Source organism: Juglans regia, chromosome 1 (genome assembly GCF_001411555.2).
Source record: "Juglans regia cultivar Chandler chromosome 1, Walnut 2.0, whole genome shotgun sequence".
NCBI classification, from domain to species: Eukaryota; Viridiplantae; Streptophyta; class Magnoliopsida; order Fagales; family Juglandaceae; genus Juglans; species Juglans regia.
The window spans coordinates 8,808,291-8,830,213 of NC_049901.1; the positions used below are offsets into that span (position 1 = coordinate 8,808,291).

Sequence of the window (21,923 nt, forward strand, 5' to 3'; positions counted from 1 at the left end):
AATAATAATAAATAGGTGACAGAAGATATTATTAAGCCTATCATTCTCCTTTCCTGGAACATAACGTCCAAAATTTGAGTAGATCTGATGCAGAAATAAATAGGTACGTAGCGTGGGACGTGGGTCATACATTATACAATATTAAAGGAATATTTATGTTGTGCTGAGAGCTGTGCCGGCATCCATTTATTTCTTATTTAGTACCCACGCCGTATATGTACTAGACAGAGAAATGCGGTAAAGAAGCTTTGCATCAAACAATTTTCTCTAATTAATATACGATTTATTATTTTTATCATTCTATTTAAATAAATATATATATTTAAATATTAATATTAAATTATATTATCGGATCATGTTCATATTATATAAAAAAATATATATTATACTATATGGATCAATTCAAACACAACCCATTAAATTTATCGTATCAACATCTCAAACATTAATACGATTTATTAACATAACGGATCGTGTCACGACACAATCTAACTCGTTTCAATCTGTTTATATAAATGGGTTAAGCAGATCCGAAATTAACCCATTTGACTTTATTAAGTTCATCATAAATTTATACAAATGTTAAAATCACAATTTTTATAAAAAAATATAAAACTAATTATAAGTCTAAAATTACAATTCAAACAATAAAAATATCGAAATTAAAATCTCATCAATTTTATTTTTAGGTATGAAGGTATAATTATAACTTTAACTTTTTTACCGAGTTATAACAGGTCAAAACGGATTGATCCGTTCTCGACCCGTTAGACAATCATGTCTTAACATATCAATCCGTTTTGACCCGAACTCATTAAGATTAAATTTAAATATATTATTATCGTGTCATGTTCATGTTGAATTAACGGATTTTTCACATATTATCATCCATAATTAATATAGAATGACACAAAGAATAAATAAGATATTAATTATGTAGAAGTGTGTGATGTAAGATTTTCATATATAATTTTTCATACTTCATGTAATATATAGCGTTAGATCAATTGATTGAAGAAGTTAGGAGGATTTCAATCCCACCAACCAATTAGGCTCTTTTATTATTATTTTTTTTATGACATCAGCCAATTAGGCTCTTATAGTTGCCACATTGATTGTCCATTAATTTAAATAAGAGTACTCCGTAACATTCTTATAGTACGGCTGTAACAAACTACGTACTAAAGCACGAGCCCTATATATAGCTAGACGCATATATTTGTAGCTTAATAAATTACCTAACGAATCATGCACCTTAATGTTAATAATCAATGTTTTGATTCTTGAAGAACTATCATCCTATGTTTATCTTTAGTGCTCCTCTTATTATCATTAGTTTTTAAAAATGACTTAATTAATTTGCTATCCAACTGTTTACACTGCACATCACATTTGTTTGGATTTTTTTTATTTATGTTAAACTAATTAAGTTATTTTATTCATAATTCCTACACCACATACTTGTTAATGAAATAAAAAATAAATTAAAAAAATAAAAACAAATGCATGGTATAAAGATGATGAGTATAAATTTTATTCTAAGAAATAGCACGAGTGGCGAATTTCAATTTGAGTAAAAATGATATGGAGTTAATGTTGGATGTTTTCCTTTCAAATAATGTTGGATTTCATTAACTATTTTCATATACCTTATGGTTAGTAACTTCGTTCATTTCATGAAAAGTGGTACACTTCAAGTCTCATACTTATTTTCATGCAAACTTTTAAACTCGGTTTGGATATAATAAGTGTTTCAATCTTATTTCATCTCATAATTATTATAATTTTTTAACACACTATTCAAACAACACCTTATATTATTTGTAACTAATCCAAGAAAAACCTCGACTACAATTGGACAGACACTTCAATAAATAGTAAAGGTTACAATTGAAATTTTTATTAGACCTGAACTTCTCTCTCATAGATAATGCGAGATCTCATTCACGACAAATTTTTATGCACAATAAGATGTTACACTAAAACAATTAAGCGGCGTTGCTAACTATGACAAAGTTCAAAGGGAATTAAACGATATCGTTAGTCATTTGATGCTATGCATTTTTCTTTCATTTAATTATTAATCTCGGAGTTGTTTTCATCCATATATATCTACATAACAGGTTCACTATATTAATTTCATATCCATTTAGTTTACGATATAAGGTATTTTGATTTGTTTGTTGTCAATATATATAATATCTTTAAAAACATAATAACTAAAATACTCATGTTTAAACTAAATATACTACCATCTCAAATGAGATGATCAAGAGAATCATATATCTTATAAAAAAGAAAGTGAAAATTTGTATATAGGAGAGAATCAATAATAAGTCGTGATAATTAGCCATTTTCTTTTGGAAAATGATAGACATGTAATATTTTTTATAATTTTTTACACAATTATATTTTAAATGGGGGAATTTTTATAAATTAATTTATAAAAATAACATCACTTTACATAAATAATCCCATTTTAAAATATGATTATATAAAAGGTTGTACAATTAATTGTAAATATATCATTATTCTTTTCTTTTATACCATTTAATAATGTCGTGTTTCATATACCTTTGTGTCAGATTTCAGCAACCCGAATATTTAGAATTGAGCCTGCGAAAATAAAGTAGAAGGTAATTGGAGAGGATGACCTTGGAGTCGGAGAGTTTCCAACGCTAAAATTAATATCGTCTTTTAAAAATTTGTTAATAATAAAAGAGTTTAAAATTCAGAAAGAGATTTTTTATACTTGAGAGTTACAATTTATATCAAGAGTTTGAGAAAATAGATCGTGCCTACTCTCTATAGTCCATATCTTTTGAATTATTCTTTTAAGTAGACGTGCCCCTCTTTCCGGCCATGCGCACATTTTATTGGGACTTTTAAGAAATTGAGACTAATATAATTTACATAATTTAGGTGGAATACTTGTGGCGTGCAGTCAGAATACACGTCCAAATTGATTGATGCGCACATGATTTCTCTTTCCGGCCATGCGCACTGAGAATATCTTTTAAGAAACAAGTAATCAAACATTTTTTGTCATTTTCTAAAACAACCCTGTACTCTGCCTTCAACCTAATTAAGTTAAAGAAACTTGCTCTAAATCATCTAAAAATTAAGAGTGAGAATATGTGATACGATTTGTTAATTTAATATAAATGTGATACGATAAAAATTAGTTAGAGTTTATTTTTAACAGGTTCGAGTCAAAACGAATTGATCCGTTAAAAAATGATCGCTTAACGGGTTGATAATGAGTCAATCCGTTTTGATCCATTATGACCATTTAAGAAAGTTAAAGTTACAATTATATCCTTATACCTAAAAATAAAATTGTTGGGATTTTAATTTCTATTTTTTTATTGTTTAGATTGAAATTTTGGATTTGTAGTTAATTTTATATTTTTTATACATATTATGATTTTAACATTTATATAAAATTATGCTAAATTGAACTAGGTCAAACTGGTTAATTTCTGATTTTTTTGACTCATTTACATAAATGAGTCAAAACGGATTGACACGATACGACCCGTTATTTTAATGAGTCATGTTAGGGTTTGAAATTTTAACACGATAAACTTAACGGGTCGGGTTATGATTGACACATATAGTATAAATATATATGTCTTGACACGACACGAACACAACTCATTAACACAATTTGACACCCCTAATAAAAACACAATATTCATTAAATATGTGAATAGTACATATTTTCTTAAAGTCTAGTTTAAAAAATGAATAAATATAGATAAAAGTCACTATTGAGAGCATTCATTTTGTACACATGATGTGACATTATTTAGACCACACATTTTCTAAAGTGAGTATTAGAAACAATCAACTAGAAGTGATCATACAATGAATACAAAATATACATTACTATAATAACTTCTCTCTAATATTACTCTTAAAAAATTGACACTTCTTTTTATTAAAGAAATATGTTTCTCGCATCCTCAAAGAGTACGTAACAATTTTTTTAAAATGATAATGTTCATCCAATCCAACTTCTATTCTCTTTCTTGTGTAGCTGAGCTATCCTAGCCTTGAACCACAGATAATGGAACTATTAACGACAAGGCGAAAGGCAAGGAAATATTTAGATATGATTTGAACAGTCATGAGTTAAGATGAGATGAAATGATTTATAAATTATAGTAAGATATTTGAATTGAGATGAGATGAATTATAAATGATTTGAATTAAAATATTTTATGAGATTTTGAAAAATAAGAGAGAAAAAATTGAATAAAAATATTATAAAATTAAATATTTGTTATAATATAATTTTTATTTTGAGATTTGAAAAAATTGAATTATTTTTTGTTTTTTGTTTAAAAATTTGGAAAAGTCGTACAAATTAGTAATGATTAGATGAAAAAGTTAAAATTTTGAAATTGAAAATTATTTATATTTGTAGCGTTTAGATATTGAGATGAAATGAGAATAAGTTAGATGAGATGGAAACATTTCCTAGATGATGCATTTTAATCTTGGACATTTGAAAGGATGTTTGGAAGTAGTTTTTATCTCATCTCATCTCATATACTTTCCAAACATCATTTAAATACAAATATTTTCAAATAAAAAATAATTCAACTTTTTCAAATTATAAAATAAAAACTATATTAAAAAATTATATTTTAACCATATTTTAACTTTATAATATTTTATATTGAACTTTTTTTCTCTCATTTTTCAAAACCTGTAAAAATATTTTACTACTATTAACAAAATTTTCATCTTATCTTACTCTCTAAGCATCCCCAGAAGTTTTAGTAGGGGTGGCAAATTGTGTTTTTGGGTCATGTCAAGTCATGAACATTTGACTATATAGGTCAACCCGACCTCGACCTTTTAAACTAAACGTGTCAAACTTTCAAATCCTAATTCAACACATTTAGATAACGGGTTGTGTCACCCGTTTTGACTCGTTTAATAAGTAATTAGAAATAAATTAGCACAACACAATCCATTTAAACTCATTTCATATAAATAAGTTAAACTAACACGCTTAAATCATTTGACTTGATTAACATAATTTTACATAAAAATTAAAATATATATTTATTAGTAGCAACAATATCTTAAACAATATATATCAATATTTTTCAATTCTTAACATATAATAAAACCAATATTACATATCATACAATAACAAATACTAAGTATAGGTCTAAAATTACAATCCCAACAATAAAAATGTAAGCATACTTAAAAATATCAATATTACAATTTAACAATAATAAAATTTTTATTTTGAAATAAAATCTAAACAAGTCAAATAGGTTGATTTCGTGATAAGCGAGTAGACTCTTTAATAAATCGTGTCTTAAAGGGTCTACCCATTTTGATCTGAACTCGTTAACATCAAACTCAAACCCGCTAATTTCTTATTATATTCATGTTGAGTTCACTGATCATGTGATCACATATTGACACCCCTAAGTTTTGGGTGCTATTTGGATAGTGAGTTGAGATGAAAGTTAAAAATTAAAAAAATATTGTTAGAATATTATTTTTTAATATTATTATTATTTTGAGAATTAAAAAAATTGAATTATTTATTATATTTATGTATAAATTTTTAAAAAATTATAATGATAAAATAAGATAAAATGAGATAAGATAAAATATTTTTACTATCTTAACTAGTCTTAGTAATATATAATTTTTGTTCACGGTGTTTTTATTTTATTTATCTTTATGAATAAGAGAATAAAATAAAGAGAAATATTTCAACTACAAAATAATTATATAAAAATAATTTTAAAAATTAAAATGATTTAATATAATTTATTAGATTATAAAATTATTTATATTATAAAATAAATTTGACAAATTATATAAAATTACGTTAATTTTACTTTTGTATAATTGTTTGTTTTTTTTTTTTAAGATATAACATTCTCCTGAAATAAAGCAATATAGACCGCAAACAAAATTCACGGAGGAAAGCTATTTATAATTAATGGAGGAGTGAAGTTGTGACGGGAAAGTTCGACCGAAAAGGTACAAATACAGGAAGGGGGGAGAAATGGGGGCCCGGGCGATAGAAGGTCATCATATCACTGGAGCAAACGTCAGTAAGTAACTGACGTGTCACAAAAAATGCTGGGCGCACGGGCTCCGTGTGAACGGACCCTAGCATGAACAGTGTTCATGAGATGGTCCGTTACACGGAGCCCCCGTGCGGGTAGTACCTTAGCGGTGGTCGCGCAAATGGAACGGACTTTTGTAAACTTATCCATCAATTTAGTCTAGAAAAAGCAGGAAAAACCTACTGTACGCAGGTCGACACGTAGCACTGCCACTTCCCTAAACTCACGCAGCAAACCTCATAACACATACATCCAACAACAGGTGGCCCCACCACCCCTGTCGTTCTCTCTCTCTCTCTCGGCTTAAAAGCCGAAGAAGGAAAAGACAGTGGGTGGGGGGAATAGATTAGAGAGTCAGAGACCTCTACAGAGAGAGAGAGAGACAAAAGCCAGGCGCCGCTGCAAGTAAGATGTATAGATATTCAGCAAATTGATCCTAACTCATCCATCTCACACGCTATATACGTACACATGATTTAGAAAAAGGGATAACATGCATAGATGTTTTCTGTTGATACCTGATCGATCTAGCGGATGGATTAAACAGAAAAACACTGGAAAAGATCAAGAATGTGGCTTAATTTGGAGAGTAATAAAAACCGAACCTAATTTGTAGATTTTACCTTTATATATCCATTTGTATAATTGAGTGCGGGTTAAGGAAAGATTTTCAACAATTTGACTTTGTGTCCGGTGAGAAATTTCGATTTCACTTTCTCTAGGTTAGTTCCCTACGGCCTCTCTCTCTCTCTCTCTCTCTCTCGCTATCTTCTTTATTAAAAATTAAAAATGCACGCATGTATAGACGTGTTCTGTGTCATATTTTCAACCACCAAGTGCACACCACCCATTTTTTGTATCCAGAAAAGGACAAGCTCGGTGAGAGCCAGAGAGAGTGAGAGATCAGTTTATGCGCTTTATCTATCGGTGCAAGAAGGTAAGGGGAGACAGAGAGAGAGAGAGACAGAGCGAGAGAGAGGATGGGGAGGGGGAGAGTGGTATTGGAGAGAATAGAGAACAAGATCAACCGCCAAGTTACCTTTTCAAAGCGCAGAAATGGTTTGCTTAAGAAAGCCTTCGAGCTCTCCGTACTGTGCGATGCTGAAGTTGCGCTTATCATATTCTCCAGCCGCGGCAAGCTCTTCCAGTTCGGCAGCACTGAGTACCTCTCTCTCTCTCTCTCTCTCTCTCTCTCTCTCTCTCAATCTCTATATGTTGTCATATAGCATACTGATTTCTGTTCCATTTAAACATCAAAGTACTGTTATTTGGTGTTTACTTTGCTTAAATATATTACCATTTAACTAAGAAAGGAAACAAAGAACTAAAGAAGTGTTTGCTTTGCTACGCTTCCTCTTTAATACCTGGAAAAAGATTTTCCTTTTTCTTATGGGGAGGGCCGGGAAGAGTAGTGGCAGTCATCGGTTTCATAGCACGTCCGATCGTCCTTCCTTGTCGATCTCTTTCGGCGGATTGATGCATATTATGAGTCTTGTCAAATCGGTATGACCCCTTATGAGTCTGGACGTTCAATTGTCCTTTTTTTTGGTGGTTCTCTGGTTGGGTTTTAGCATCTAGGGTTGGTTTCTCTCTCCATGCGTGTGTGTATGCGCGCGCACTTCGCCTTTCTGGCTGCTTTGAGAAAGAATCTTTAAGCTTGAGAGAGAGAAAGAGAGAGAAGAGAAACTTTGTTTTCTTCTTTCTGCTTGGTACTGGGCATTTATACGAGCAAGTGCCTTCATTCATGGTGATTTTGCTTGAAACTTTTCAACATCTTTCTTTCTTAGGTACGCAACACCCTTATCTTTCTTGTCACTTGATGATCAATCTCGGCTCTAGATTTATTTTCCTTATATTATCATTCATTTCTTTCTTTTTTTCCCTCTCTTTGTGTTTTGCTTCGACGATATCAATAAAATAGAAGAAATGTTCTGATATATATATATTCTAAAAATCTTCATCTAGGATTTATGAAGCTCTAGGAACTGACTTAGAGCTGATCTTTTGATGTTCAACAGATTGGCTGATAAACCACTTTGTGAGCAAGTTAACTGGCCTATGAAAAATGCTAGGATTTGATGTGACGAGTTTCGTAGAGCATGTCATGCTAGGTTTCTCAAACTAACCGATCAAATGGAGACCTAGATAGCTATCTATAACTTCTCAAATAATCCTATCATAATTTCTTATTTTTTCTTGTTAGATTTCTCCCTTGTTACGTACGTAGGCTGGTAACAGCTAAAGTAAAGCCAGAGATTTTGGTTTAATTTTAGTATTTACACCACTATGGTTGTGAATTCAAATACCCATTTGGGCACAAAAGGCTTATTTGCACAAAGTTGGACGAGATTCTTGAGAGATGAAATCACGTTTGACATCATGATGGACGTCCAAAGTGATTGATCAGTATAAAGATCTCTCTTCCTTATGGTTAGTGTCAGTGAAATTTTAGTCACGACAAAAGTAGGAGAAGACAAGCTAGCTAGCTAGTAGTTATACTTGAAAAAAAGGATTCAGAAGACCAGAAAATTGGTGAAGCTGAAACCAGAAGGACACAAGAATGGGTGAAAGAAAAGAAAGAAAGAGATGCAATGGGAAGCGGCCAACAGCGATAGAAAATTGAACGAGATGATCATCTGATACTATGGAGAACTGAAAGTTATTCCTATTGTACCCTTGTTCATTAATGTACTGTTTCCGCAAGTTGATTTTGTAGCCCTTCACCCAACAACAAATGAACAAGCAAGTACTAAAGTATAAAAGGGTGAAATTGTACCCTTGTTCATTAATGTGTTGGAAGAAATGCATGTATGAAATAATTATGTACGTGCTAGATCATGTATCTACTTAATTAATAGCTTATACATAATATAATACTCATGCATGTAAATTCATGTAATGCTCATTTCATGAAATGGCCGATCGATTTCTCTCTGTTTTCAGGATGAACAAAATCCTTGAGCGCTACCGCCAATGTTGTTACTCGCAAGACACTGACGTTGTTGAGCAGGGAACACAGGTTTTGTACAAAAATATTTCTCATCAAAATTTCAATCTGTACGTTCAATGATGATTTTAACCTTGACGATCGAGTAGCTTATTACAGATCATTTTCTTCAAATTTTTCATTCTCTCAAATACTTGTTAAAATTCGGACAGAGATAGTAATTCTATTTGGTCTACGTACGTACTATGTCTTCTCTCTCTTAACTGTTGAAAATGTTTAAAGCAGAATAACTGTTACTTTAAGCAAAAAGTAACGTTTCTTTTAAGAACCCAGTACATTATTACCAGAACGATGCAGTTTATTAATGATTAATTGGACAGCTCGTTCTTATTTAATGCATGTACTGGTTCGGTCTCCTTTTGTTGTTCACTGCAGACCTTATACCGAGAGATCACAAGATTAAGGGCCAAATATGAATCTCTTCAGCGCTCACAAAGGTTAATTCATAACCAAAATTTCCATCCATTGACTCAAATGCATATTAATGCCTTTTCGTATCTCTTTTGAGTATAGTTACAGACAAATTAAAGATATCATTCTATCTCTCAAAATACTGCATGCATATCAACATTTCACTTTCATATTTATGTTTTATAGGCATATGCTTGGAGAAGATCTCGAACCCCTTAATCTGAAAGAGCTGCAAAACCTTGAGAAACAGCTTGACAAAACTCTCTCGCGTGCTAGGCAACGGAAGGTATGCACGTATAAGCTTGGTATTGTGCAAATAGCCCAAATGAAACCACAATAATACACAAGAATATTAATTACACATTCGCATTGTCACAACTTATGGATCGAGTCCATCGACCAATTTGCTTCCACATGCAGAAAAGTTCAATATGTTCTATATATTATGACCAAAGTTGATGACATCTTTCAATATAATGACACTCCCATAAGTATATATAGATCGACTGATCATGAAAACTCATGATAAGTATATATGATTCTTTAGTCATTATTTCTAGTCAAACATGGGGAGATTTGTTAAAACTTGAACATTCTCAAGCACCATCAAGGCCCCTATGAAATTCGGAGCAGCTTCACATGCAAAGCGTTCCTGTAGGATAGGGGTGATTGCATATACAAATAATAGGCAGCCAGAAAATTTCTACAGAAATCATGTATTCCTATATCTTTGATTTGAATATAAACAAATCGTCATGTAATCATCGACGGATTGCTTCTATTTTGACAAGGGAGGAGGACATGAAACAAAAAACGGAGGGAAAAATTTAAGGAAAAATTTAAGTATTGTGCTAGCACTCTTTATATGAACAGTGCTTACATTTTGCCCTAGGTATTTTTCGGCCTTGTTCCTCCCCCCTCGGTATATGTATCACGACTCTTACAAATTAGAGTGACCCATCATGAGTGTGTGTGTGTATATATATATATATATATATCTTTTGGACAAGCACCATGGTGGGAAATAACTTGATGTGACATCCCCCGTGCCACATCTATGAAAAGCAGGTAGTGAATAAAATTCTACATAAAAATCTGTTGTCACCTAATAGAAAGAAGTTGTTGAACTTTATAGTGATTCAATGAGTTTCAATTATAACTTTGATCAATGCAGCGTATCTTGAGAAATAGAGCATCCAGATCCACATAACAATTAACACAACCGAACTACTCACTCACATGATCACAACCAACCCAAGAAATTACTCGACATCAAGAAATCATCGTTTTTGCATAAATTGTAATTACATTGACTTCAATATGCCTTGTCATGTTTGTATTGGCTTTTTCCTTGCTAAAAGCCCAATCTCTTGCAGTGATGAAGCATTCTTTTTTTGCTAGATAGACATGAAACGACATTTATTCCCCAAGAACTCATCTCTTCCACATGCCCAATAGCTAAAAGTGAAGATTTTAGCTAGTCATGTGATAGTAGATGTTTGGGTGACTATAAAATTTAAGAGAAAATACAAGGAAATTGGTCACATTCAAGGTTGGCCTAGCCTCCAAGAGAAAAGAGAGACAAAGCATAATAGAAAAATAGAAAAATATTTTCATTAAGGTTCTGGATAATCCCCTGGGCGAATGCAACCCCACTACAAATACTCACCTGCTTTTACTATCTAATGGCCCAAGGCCAATCTTTTTTTTTTTTAGAAAGAGGACGGTACCTTAATTTTATTGATTTTTTTTTTTTATGGCAGAGGAAAACCGTGGTTACAACCAAACACATGGGGGATACAAATAAGCATAAAACCAAAACCCAGGTGTCAAAACAACCATTCAAACAAAACATTAATCACAATTGCTCAAATTACAATAACCAAAAATACAAAACCAACCCTAGAAACAAACCAACACCTGCAAGAAAGAGCACACAAACAAAAAATAATATCCAATGAATAAAAGAAACCATAGAAAACCAAACTTACCAAGGACAAACCTACGAGATGCAAAGATAAGGAAGCTCAATCCTGTCCGTGCGAAGAATCCCTCTTAACTGGTTAGGCATGTCGCTTTCATCCACCTAATCCCTGTTTAAACCTCCAGCATCCTTCTTAGCAAAAAAATCAGTCACAATATTACTTTCACGAAAAATATGACGAATACGATATTCCATGTAATCCTAGTATCTATATATGGGTCATGGCCCGAATCAACACTAACATGTAAATAAAATAAATGGTATCTAGTCACCCAAACACCAGGTACTATCAGGTGTGTTACAAATGGTATCTAGAGTCAGGCTTTCCTTTGCAGCTGTCTTCAGTGGGTTTTTTTTTACAATGGATATGTTCTAATGGAATGGCATTGCAAGTAGAAAGACAAGAAAGACAAACTGCCATCATCTAATATATTAATGTGACTTGTTCTATCTTATATATTTTGATACAAGCATTGGCTTATTAAACATTGTTTTCTCTCTATTATTGAATCTTCGATTTGTTTTATTTTTTGATTTTTTTCCCTTCTTACTGATTTATATATCCAGATTATAATGTTACAACGATTATAATTCATTTTGATTCAAATGCAGACACAGATAATGTTAGATCGATTAGAAGAACTACGGCAAAAGGTAAAGCATTCAAAATCAATAGTATATACCTTAATTTGCTTTCATGAATATTTGCTAGGGTTTGGAGGTGACAGTGGCTATAGTTCTGAAGTTTGAACTCCTTCCAATTTAATCATATTCTTTTGATTTCCCTAATTATATTCTGGGTAAACTTTGCCTTGAGAATAAACTTGGGACATGGTATATACTTGAAATGCCTGGTCTCTTTGGGCCAATTAGCTAGCTAGGAGCTGAACTCTCTCATTTTGTTCCCTTTTGTGAACTGAATGCCAAAAATATAGTGAGTCAAATTAATATTTAAAAAAAAAAATACTAATAAAGCCTAGATTCACCAACTCCAAGTATATATACAACTACGAACATCTGATCAAAGGTATTCCAAAAACAAAAAATGTCAAAGTTACAATATTTAGATGATTTCTATATACATCCGAAGTCTTTTCCTTACCCAATCACTACAGGCCGTCAAGACCGACCTCCTTTGACCCTTTAGCAAGCTCGACAGCTAGGTAGGTGTTTGATAATTTGCTATTAATGGGGATATTGGCCGTAATCTACTTTAAAGGATGAACAAAGAGTCTAATCGAGATTTCACATGAACTTACGTACACAGGTTACTGTTTCAAATATTTGATGAGTCATGATATTTATAAGCGAATCATGAATTAATCTCCTAATTAGCTGTAGAGAACTTCAGATATTTGAAAATAATTGATCGTCAAATTCATCAGGTATAGTTGGCTTATATATGATACCTGCATGGATATTTCATACAATTACTTATAAATTAAAGGTACTTAGGTTATATTGAAAAACAACACATGGAGACATGTTGGAATTTTGGTCGAATTTAAGATTTGATTTGGACAGAGCAGATGGTATTACAAATATAAATCCTTCAAATTAATGACGTGCGGCCGAGATTATCGAAACAATTTAAGGTTTGGTAGGGGATTTGCAAATAGCCAAATAAATGGTAGCCTGGGGAAAAAGTTGAATCCACCTCTATTATTATCATCATCATCGAAACCCTGTATCATTTGTTCAATACATCTTGGCAGGAGCGCTGTCTTGGAGAAATGAACAAACAGCTCAAGTCTAAGGTTTTCCCTTGAATACTTGAATTTCCGGCCTTGTCAGGAATATCTACGTAATAAATTAATTACATGTTTCGGTTATAAAGGCCTTATAAATGTGTTTCAATACTCAATATTTCAGATCGAGGAAAAGGGTCAACGTGTTCATGAAGCCATTCAAGGCCCAGGAAATCCTACCACACAAGCTCCTGTCGACTGTTTCGAGCAGTTGCACACTTCACATACCAATCACGCAGCATTAGAACGACCCACCTTTCATTCGGGGTATGCTCTCTCTCTCTCTCTCACAAACACACTTACACTTCAGTAATTATAATGATTTATTCAAACTATATATATAACATTTTAGTCCTTAGTCACTTATTGAAGTTTGCGAGCAAGAAATATATAATCTACGACACATGAGATGAATTCATATTAAAACAGGTACCATCAATCTGCAGTACTTGATCCCCAAGAAGCAGCAATGGAAACAAGGACCTTCACGGGTGGGACTAGCCGCTATCAGGCTTGGTTTCTTTGAAGTTCTTCGCATTAATTAAGCTGTACGTCCAACGTGTATGTGCGCGCGTGCACCTCTGTTTATCATACTCATGTGAGCATGCATGCATGCTGCTGAACATGCCTTGCAGCTAGCTTGTTCTCCCTATCCATGTCTCTCGTGTTGACTGGATCATCATTATCATCATGAACAGTTGTATGTGTGACTAATAATTTGTCATTGAACCATTTGGGCTAATGCATGATTGAATAAGAAAATGTGTATATAAGTTTATGTGATATATTCGTGATATTATATGACACATGCTTATAAGTTTACACCACTCGCAGTTTTCCATGACATTCATTCCGTTTTCCAACTTTTGAGCACAGGAAATTACAGGGACAATTAATAACCCTATTTTCTTTTAACTCGGCTTACATATTTGCTTCTTGCCTCGGACGCCGATCGAAGCTGCCGAACATTAGGTTTTGTTTGGATAAATTCGTTTAATTTCATCTAATTATTATAATTTTTCTAAACTTTCAAACAAAATATAATTAAGCTAGGAAATATCGGGTCACAACTTTATCTATCTGTGAGTCTGCGAGTCACAATACAATATTGGGCATAATTTTTGTAGTAGCCAGACATTTTCGGAATCATGTACCAATTTGACACCTGCCTCTGCAACTCTGCCCCCACCATTCTGAGTTATATCTTATCAAAATACTAATGTGGCAGTAATAAATGGGCACTTTTTAAGCCAATGCCAGTGGTCTGACGTGGAATATTCCCATTTTGAAAAGTTGGTCAAAACCAAGCGTCTAGCTCAAGTACAACTGTGCATGGTTGCAACCCAGCTGTCTGCACTGTGACCCGAGGCTTGTTCTTGGCTAGCTAGCCGTGTAAAGCAGCTTTCTGATAATGACACATGCAAAGAAAGCTCCTGCCTTTTCACACTGAAATATCATATTTTTATGTCAATATCATTCATTTATACATATATTATATGCCAGCCAGCGACCACATGAACTTCAATTAAAGCATCATTTTAATTATTTTCTCATTTCTTTCTGTGAACAAATGCAATACAACTATAGTACAAGTCTCTTTTTTTGCCCCAGATATATAGGAGAACTGATCGATCGATATAATTAATGTACAACCCACTTTTGTCGACCCTTGAAACAGTTTGTACACGGGTCGTGTTACAGATACGGCACGGAAGGCATCAGAATCCAGTGCACTACTTGATATATCTCTCCATTTCAGACATATAACGTTTGAACATTTTCCTAATTTTGTGCCATGCATGCATGCAGTAGCCCATACGGCTCATATTCCTTCGTTGGAACTGCAGCTGGAAGAATTGTCTCATTGTAAATATTCGTTGCTCTTTCAAGATTACAAAAACCTTATCGTTTAGTGCACGGATCTAAGAAAAAGCCAATGTATATCATGTTAATAATGCTTTGGGATTACCAAGCTGCATGCGTAAATGTTTATTACTATAATCAATATCTGTGTTTAATTGTCCTATGAAAAATGGTGATCATGCATGCTGCTGTGATTTTCACTTGAAATATATCATTGGATTAATAGGAGTACAACATGCAGATCACCAGGATAACATGATATATTATGAAATTTTATTACTCGATGATTTGGTTTTATATGCATTCTCCTGCATGTGTTTATCATCAAATACCCTTACAAATTACAAGCCTAATATTGCTCCATGGGTTTTCTTGGAAAAACAGTACTACTCCTCTCGGACCATCCAAGAATATTGTTCATTGGAGATCATGGACATGAATGCATCACAACTAAAGCCTGGTCAATTAATTCTTTGTGTCGGATACGGATATATAGTTGTCCCGATTAAGAACATGCATGGTAAATATATATCCAATTGGCTTCTCCAAACATTAATGTTAATTGGACAAGTTTCAGTACCCTTGAATTCTCAGTTAAGACTAATGGCCGCATGCATTAGAAACAAAGATTTATATAAAAAATCTTATATATATATATATGTATATATTGCATAAAGTTTCATTGCATTTTGTTTGCATATAAGTTTGTATATTTATAACGTATTTTTTTTCCCTGGTTTTTTCTCTTTTCATGCAATTTGTGATCTAATGCATGTTTTTTGGCTTGATAAATTATTTACGTACCCATGCATGTAGGGATCAATTGAAAATGAAGAGTTTGATGCATGATCGATTCGAATATGGTGAAAAATTATGGGACCGTTAGATCGTTACTAGATTTTTCTCATACCCTTGTTTTTGTGTCGGATGGAAGAATTAAAGTACTGATCATTATATTAGACACTTTGTTTTTTTGGGGCCTTTTGGCAATTAGTTAAAAGATTTGATAGAAATACACACTACAAGAAAAATGAATATTTATGATGAGTTATTTGCGACAAAAATAACTATTTGTGATCAGAATAGATTTATTTTGACAGAAAATAATTATTTTTTACAGAAAATAATTGGTAACAAATAAACAATTTTTTTTTAGTGACAATTATTCCTATTGTTACTACAAGAACAGTAGAGCAAAACCAAGCATAGGTAAAAGAACAGATTTACTACTCATCATCTTTATATACCACGCACACACCATACTTATTAATTTTTATTATTATTAATTTTTAATTTTATTTTTTATAAACTAATTGAATTCTTTTATTTATCATCTATATACCACATATTTTATAAGAGAAAAAAAAATTAAAAAATTATGTATGTCATGTGGTGAGATAATGGTGAGCAGAATTTTTCTAAGTAAAATATTCTACCAATTAGGGCTAGCTGGACCAGCTTGATTCTCCATCCATCTGAAAAGATATAGTCCATGGTCGAAGCCTACCGTTTAATATATTGGCATCTTTCAGTATTTATTATAAGGTTTTATAATTAAAAAAATTTAATAAACATGCATCTAAAATACTTTTAAAGTTAATTACGATAAGTTTTTAAAAATATAAAAATTAATGCCTTTTTGAAGAGTGGACTTTATATTTAGATGCTAAAAATAATTTTTTATAAATTTATTAAACATATTATTATTTTTAAATAAAGTTCTAGAATAAAAGTACTTTTCAAACTTTAACATGCACTGAATTTTAAAAATCATATCATTAATGTTAAATATAAATCTTAAATAGATAGATTTTATATAAATATTTTTATAAAAAATAGATTTTATTAATAAAAAAGTATTATAAATCTTAAATAGATAGATTTTATATAAATATTTTTATAAAAAATAGATTTTATTAATAAAAAAGTATTTTTTTTACATTTTTTAAAATTAAAATTTATATTTTTATAAAAAATTATATAAAATTTATTTATTTGAGACTTCTACTTATAATTTCTATCGTTATATATATGTCAAGTACAGCGAATTAATTTTAGAAGCAATTAGGATGGGACAGCTTAAACCTAGGTGGCCAACTACTGACCTATCCACAAACTACGGCGTGAAACCCAATAAGCTTATAATACTTTACAGAAAAGTCATCATACATATATGCAAACCCATGAGCTTATATTAAAATACTTGCGGCCCAAATTCGGTGGTTATTACTTTTGACGACGCCGACGATGACGACGACCATAATAATAATAATAATAATAATAATAATAATAATAATAATAATAATAAGTGTCTACATATGTATATAATGCAAATTAAGATTTATAATAATAATAATAATAATAAATTTTATGTATTCTTTTTTCCATCCTCAAGTAATTTTCGTGGTTGTTTCGTTTTCTTGTTTGGCAGTAAAATTTCCGTTATCTTTTCGTGGCTGCTCCGTGATATATTTCCATTTCAACATTTGTCAGCTGAATCCTTTCATTCCAGATCACAACCGCGTTCTTCCTTTCTCCTGTTCTCTTCTTTTAACGCTGACACTCTGCAATTGTTGTTGTAATACTCGGTTCGATCACTTTTTTACTTGCATCACTCCAATGGCTACGAATCCAACTCCAGGTTCCACCTACTTACTTCCATCTCTTCCATTGCTCATTGATACAATGATGGTTCTTGATTGAATATCTATCCTTTATTAGAATTATATTTCTCTGGTTTTACTATGCAGAGATTTCATATCTGGGTCATACCAGGTTTTTCAGTAAAAGATTGTTTAGTTATTATTACGGGTTTCTAAGATTATTATCGGTATCTTTTCTAGTATCTGATTATTGTTTTTCTTATTATCGGTATATATCTCGAATCTGATCGTTGTTTTTCTTGGGATGGTTTGTCTAGATTCAGCTAGTCTTGCGACTCTTTCTTTGTTTGTTTCATGGCTTGTTCTTGGTTGTGTAGTATTTTATCTTTCTGGGACAGTCGTAAGAACTGTTTCTGGTACGCCTTAACGTGAAATTTCAGTTCGTTACGTCTAAATAAAATGCCATTGTCAGTCTTTGCTTAATTAGTGCAAAACAGTCATTTTAATCGATTGTTTCTATTTGCTTTCGGTTTGTAAAACTAGTTTTTTGTTCTGTATGTGTTCACCAGACCTTAAGTTTTGTGGGGACACAGACGTTTGATAATTTATTGGGAAGTGGTAAAGGGGGGCATTTGCAAAAACTATGAAATTTGATTGAAAAGGATTAGTTCAGAATGGAATTTTAACAAATCAAGTTCAGCAGATAATATATCAGTTTTCCGACCAGATATAACGTTTTGGGAATATTGAATCACACAATTTGAAGCTTTTGCTCTAACGTGATATGGGATTTTTGGAGAATAAAAGAAATAGAAAGCTTGGATTACTGCAGGACATGTTTCCCTCTTGGACTTAATGTTTGATTTTTAACCATCTGATTTGCATTTTCGCTGGTATCCTTTTACATCCTTTTATTTCCTGTATCAACACCTTATATGTTTATCTGGGCACAAAAGGCCTATGCAACATATTTGTTTAACATAGTAAAAGACAGTGTTTCACTTTTCTGCTTTCTTGATAAATACTGTAGAAATGATATGACCATCAGACCACGACTCTTATTAATTTGAACCAATTTGATTTGTATAGGTGGTTCTGAAGATCTTCCCTCAGATACACAGGGGACTCGGGATAACAATTCACTGGTTGTTTGCTTTGGGGAAATGTTGATTGACTTTGTACCAACAGTTGGTGGAGTTTCACTTGCTGAAGCACCCGCTTTCAAGAAAGCTCCCGGTGGTGCTCCTGCTAATGTGGCTGTTGGCATTTCCAGATTGGGTGGTTCATCAGCTTTTATAGGCAAGGTGTATTATCAACTCTCTTTTTTTTTTCATCTAAGAATTTTAATATTAAACTTTAGATGCATACAAAGATGCAAGATGTGTGAGTAAGATTCAAAGGAACAGAGCACAATGCTTTTGAGTTTTAATAAGACAATGAAATTTGGTTGATTATGTAAAACTTTCTTCTAAAAATTTAAATGCTTTGTTAAATTTGTTTTCTTGTACTATGATGTTTCAGTCAATAATAGAATGATTTTTTGACCAACTGTTTTATATGAACCCATTGTGAGCTCCTATGTGGTTCCAAAATGATGCCTCAAAGGATATCTTCTCACTGTTTCTGCAGTAACTACTTTGGGACCTCAGTGCATTATCAATGGCTTTGGAGGAAAACTCTGTCCCTCTTGACTCGTGCCTTTTTTACTGCTTAACTCAATCCTCATACTTTTTCTGCATATGGCATACAAGTTTTTTTATCAATGGCTCATTGCTTCAACTTAAGCTAAGTAATACCAATTCTAAGTTCTTGACTTTACTATCACAGGTAGGTGACGATGAGTTTGGGTATATGTTGGCTGACATTTTAAAACAAAACAATGTTGACAATTCAGGCGTGAGGTTCGACCACAATGCAAGAACTGCACTGTCTTTTGTTACACTCCGAGCTGATGGTGAACGTGAATTCTTATTTTTCCGTCATCCAAGTGCTGATATGCTTCTTCATGAATCAGAACTTGATATAGACCTTATTAAGCAGGTCTCTCCTTTTGAATTTTATAATGAAAATGATAACAAAAGTTACCGATTCTACCGCAGATGCTTATTTCTGCAGAAAATTTAACATCCAAATAACGTATAATTGCAGGCAAGGATCTTCCATTATGGTTCAATTAGTTTGATTGATGAACCATGCAGATCAACCCATCTTGCTGCGATGAGCATTGCCAGAAAGTCTGGTTGCATCCTCTCCTATGATCCAAACTTGAGACTGCCATTATGGCCATCAGCAGAGGCTGCTCGGAAGGGCATAATGAATATATGGGACCAGGCAGATATTATTAAGGTGTTATATCCGATTATATAGGATTCTAATATGAGAGTTGTTTGCTACCACATTGGTGTAAACGAAATAATATTAGTTCATTGTAATAATCTGTTACATGGCACTCATCAAGCCTTCTTATATAAATTTGCAGATAAGTGAGGAAGAAATTACATTTCTGACTGGTGGTGATGACCCTTATGATGATAATGTGGTGTTAAAGAAGCTTTTCCATCCAAATCTTAAGCTTTTGGTTGTAACTGAAGGGTCAGAGGGTTGCAGATATTACACTAAGGTAAGTACTAGTGGATAATGTACTAAATGTCTAGCAGAGGAGACCTAGGATGATTAGTTTCTTGTGGAAAAATGAATGTACTTGCAGTTAGCAATAATTTCAGATGGTTGATCCTTTTATTCTATATCCTGTTGATAGGTTACAAGAACATTGACAACAAATGGATTTTATGCAGGAATTCAGGGGCAGGGTTGCTGGTGTTAAAGTTAAACCTGTTGACACAACCGGTGCTGGAGATGCATTTGTCAGTGGCATTCTGAACAGCTTAGCTTCTGACCTAAATCTTATCCAGGTACCTCTAGTTATTGAAGAGACTAATGAAATGTTTTGATTGCATCCTTTTTCCTTCCCCTGTTTATAATGTTTGCATTACATTGCTGCTATTTAAATCTACGTCAAATGCTTGTAGTTTGTGCGATCTTTGCTATGCAGGACAATTAGTACTATAGTTATATGTTTCTGGGTCATCTCCAAGAATGTAATATGCCTAAGAAGTGAGAGTTCCTGACATATCAGGCCATTTGGAATAATACTTGCTCTTGATATAATTGTAAACCATCTTATAGTAGTAGAGGAGCTTCAATGAGGCATTTAATTAAATTTTTTAAATGCATAGGTGCATTATATCATATGATTCTATATAGTGGTTGGTTTTTTAGTGAACTTATTTTGTGAAGCCTAAGAAGATTTATTCAATTAATCTACACTTTCGTTAATTGACAAGCTATAAACTTGGGTTTCAATGTGAATATATGTACTCTTAATGTAAACTTTTATTTTTAAAGGATGAGAAGCGATTACGAGAAGCTCTAGCTTTTGCCAATGCCTGTGGGGCCCTCACGGTGATAGAGAGGGGAGCCATTCCTGCCCTACCCACAAAAGAAGCAGTTCTCCAATTCTTGCCGAAGGTTGCTGCATGAAATACTAGTTCATGTACTTTCATTTCTTGAATTAAGATAACCTAATGAGTTACCTTGCCAGTGTAACTTGCTCCCATTTGTTGTGTACTGCATTACTCAGTATGGAACTTTCCATTCACCCATTTGTTATGTTAGCATACAAGTGTTATAAGGAAAATAAAAGATGCAATTTTAGTCACAAAAAGGAAAAAATGGTTTTGTTGAGGAGTATGAGACCTGAGCTGGGGATCACATCTTGCATGAATCACATGATAACGTCATCTCTTTTTGGGTGCTAATTTAAATGTCTTGAATTTTATTAAGAATAATTATATTTTCAAAGGAAATACGTGGATAGAACATGTTTAATAACTTGATAATAAAATAACTTTTTTATTAAATAAAAAAAGCAAACTCATTCCTTCTCGCGTGATTCCTATGAGATGGTCGATGAACCGGCCATATTGGATCATAAGATTTTTAACATTTTGAGATGCGTTTTGCAATGTATTTTGTGAAAGTGGATAGGAAAAATGAGAAAGTATTTGCAATGTATTTGTGAAACTGATAAATAAAAACCAAACATAGCAAATCGAAATTGAAGAAAAAAGAAAGGAACTCCTCGTTTTCCTTGATACCAACGGGGCAGTGGCAAATACTATTGATCAGAAGAAA

The 21,923-nt window shown here is 32.5% G+C and overlaps 2 protein-coding genes across 5 annotated transcripts; both read left to right on the plus strand.

Annotated features, from left to right (window-relative positions):
* The first annotated feature begins 6,921 nt into the window (after nt 1-6,921).
* LOC108998622 (agamous-like MADS-box protein MADS3) lies at nt 6,922-14,062 on the plus strand. 4 transcript variants are annotated; one of them, XM_018975224.2, is made up of 8 exons: nt 6,922-7,275; nt 9,057-9,132; nt 9,496-9,557; nt 9,718-9,817; nt 12,128-12,169; nt 13,231-13,272; nt 13,388-13,530; nt 13,693-14,062. In XM_018975224.2, the coding sequence occupies exons 1-8, from the start codon at nt 7,094-7,096 to the stop codon at nt 13,787-13,789; spliced, it is 744 nt and encodes a 247-aa protein (XP_018830769.1). In that variant the 5' UTR covers nt 6,922-7,093; the 3' UTR covers nt 13,790-14,062. The 4 variants fall into 4 exon arrangements, with proteins under 4 accessions (XP_018830769.1, XP_035549198.1, XP_018830771.1 ...); XM_018975226.2 differs by having other exon boundaries at nt 6,950-7,275; nt 13,710-14,048; XM_035693305.1 differs by lacking the exon at nt 13,231-13,272 and having other exon boundaries at nt 6,946-7,275; nt 13,710-14,048.
* A 3,464-nt stretch (nt 14,063-17,526) lies between these two features.
* Nucleotides 17,527-21,420, plus strand: LOC108998652 (probable fructokinase-7). Its single transcript, XM_018975283.2, has 7 exons — nt 17,527-17,767; nt 18,819-19,033; nt 19,557-19,769; nt 19,878-20,075; nt 20,209-20,349; nt 20,525-20,641; nt 21,135-21,420. Exons 1-7 carry the CDS (start codon nt 17,746-17,748, stop codon nt 21,267-21,269), a joined length of 1,041 nt encoding a protein of 346 aa, XP_018830828.1. The 5' UTR covers nt 17,527-17,745; the 3' UTR covers nt 21,270-21,420.
* The last annotated feature ends 503 nt before the right edge of the window (nt 21,421-21,923 follow it).

What these genes read in the sequence shown, in the direction of transcription:
- LOC108998622 (XM_018975224.2), top strand. Translation starts at nt 7,094, where the DNA reads ATGGGGAGGGGGAGAGTGGTATTGGAGAGAATAGAGAACAAGATCAAC. An exon ending in TTCCAGTTCGGCAGCACTGA is followed by an intron (nt 7,276 to 9,056) that starts GTACCTCTCTCT and finishes CTCTGTTTTCAG; the next exon opens with GATGAACAAAATCCTTGAGC. An exon ending in TAGAAGAACTACGGCAAAAG is followed by an intron (nt 12,170 to 13,230) that starts GTAAAGCATTCA and finishes ACATCTTGGCAG; the next exon opens with GAGCGCTGTCTTGGAGAAAT.
- LOC108998652 (XM_018975283.2), top strand. Translation starts at nt 17,746, where the DNA reads ATGGCTACGAATCCAACTCCAG. An exon ending in GTTGCAGATATTACACTAAG is followed by an intron (nt 20,350 to 20,524) that starts GTAAGTACTAGT and finishes GATTTTATGCAG; the next exon opens with GAATTCAGGGGCAGGGTTGC. An exon ending in CTGACCTAAATCTTATCCAG is followed by an intron (nt 20,642 to 21,134) that starts GTACCTCTAGTT and finishes TTATTTTTAAAG; the next exon opens with GATGAGAAGCGATTACGAGA.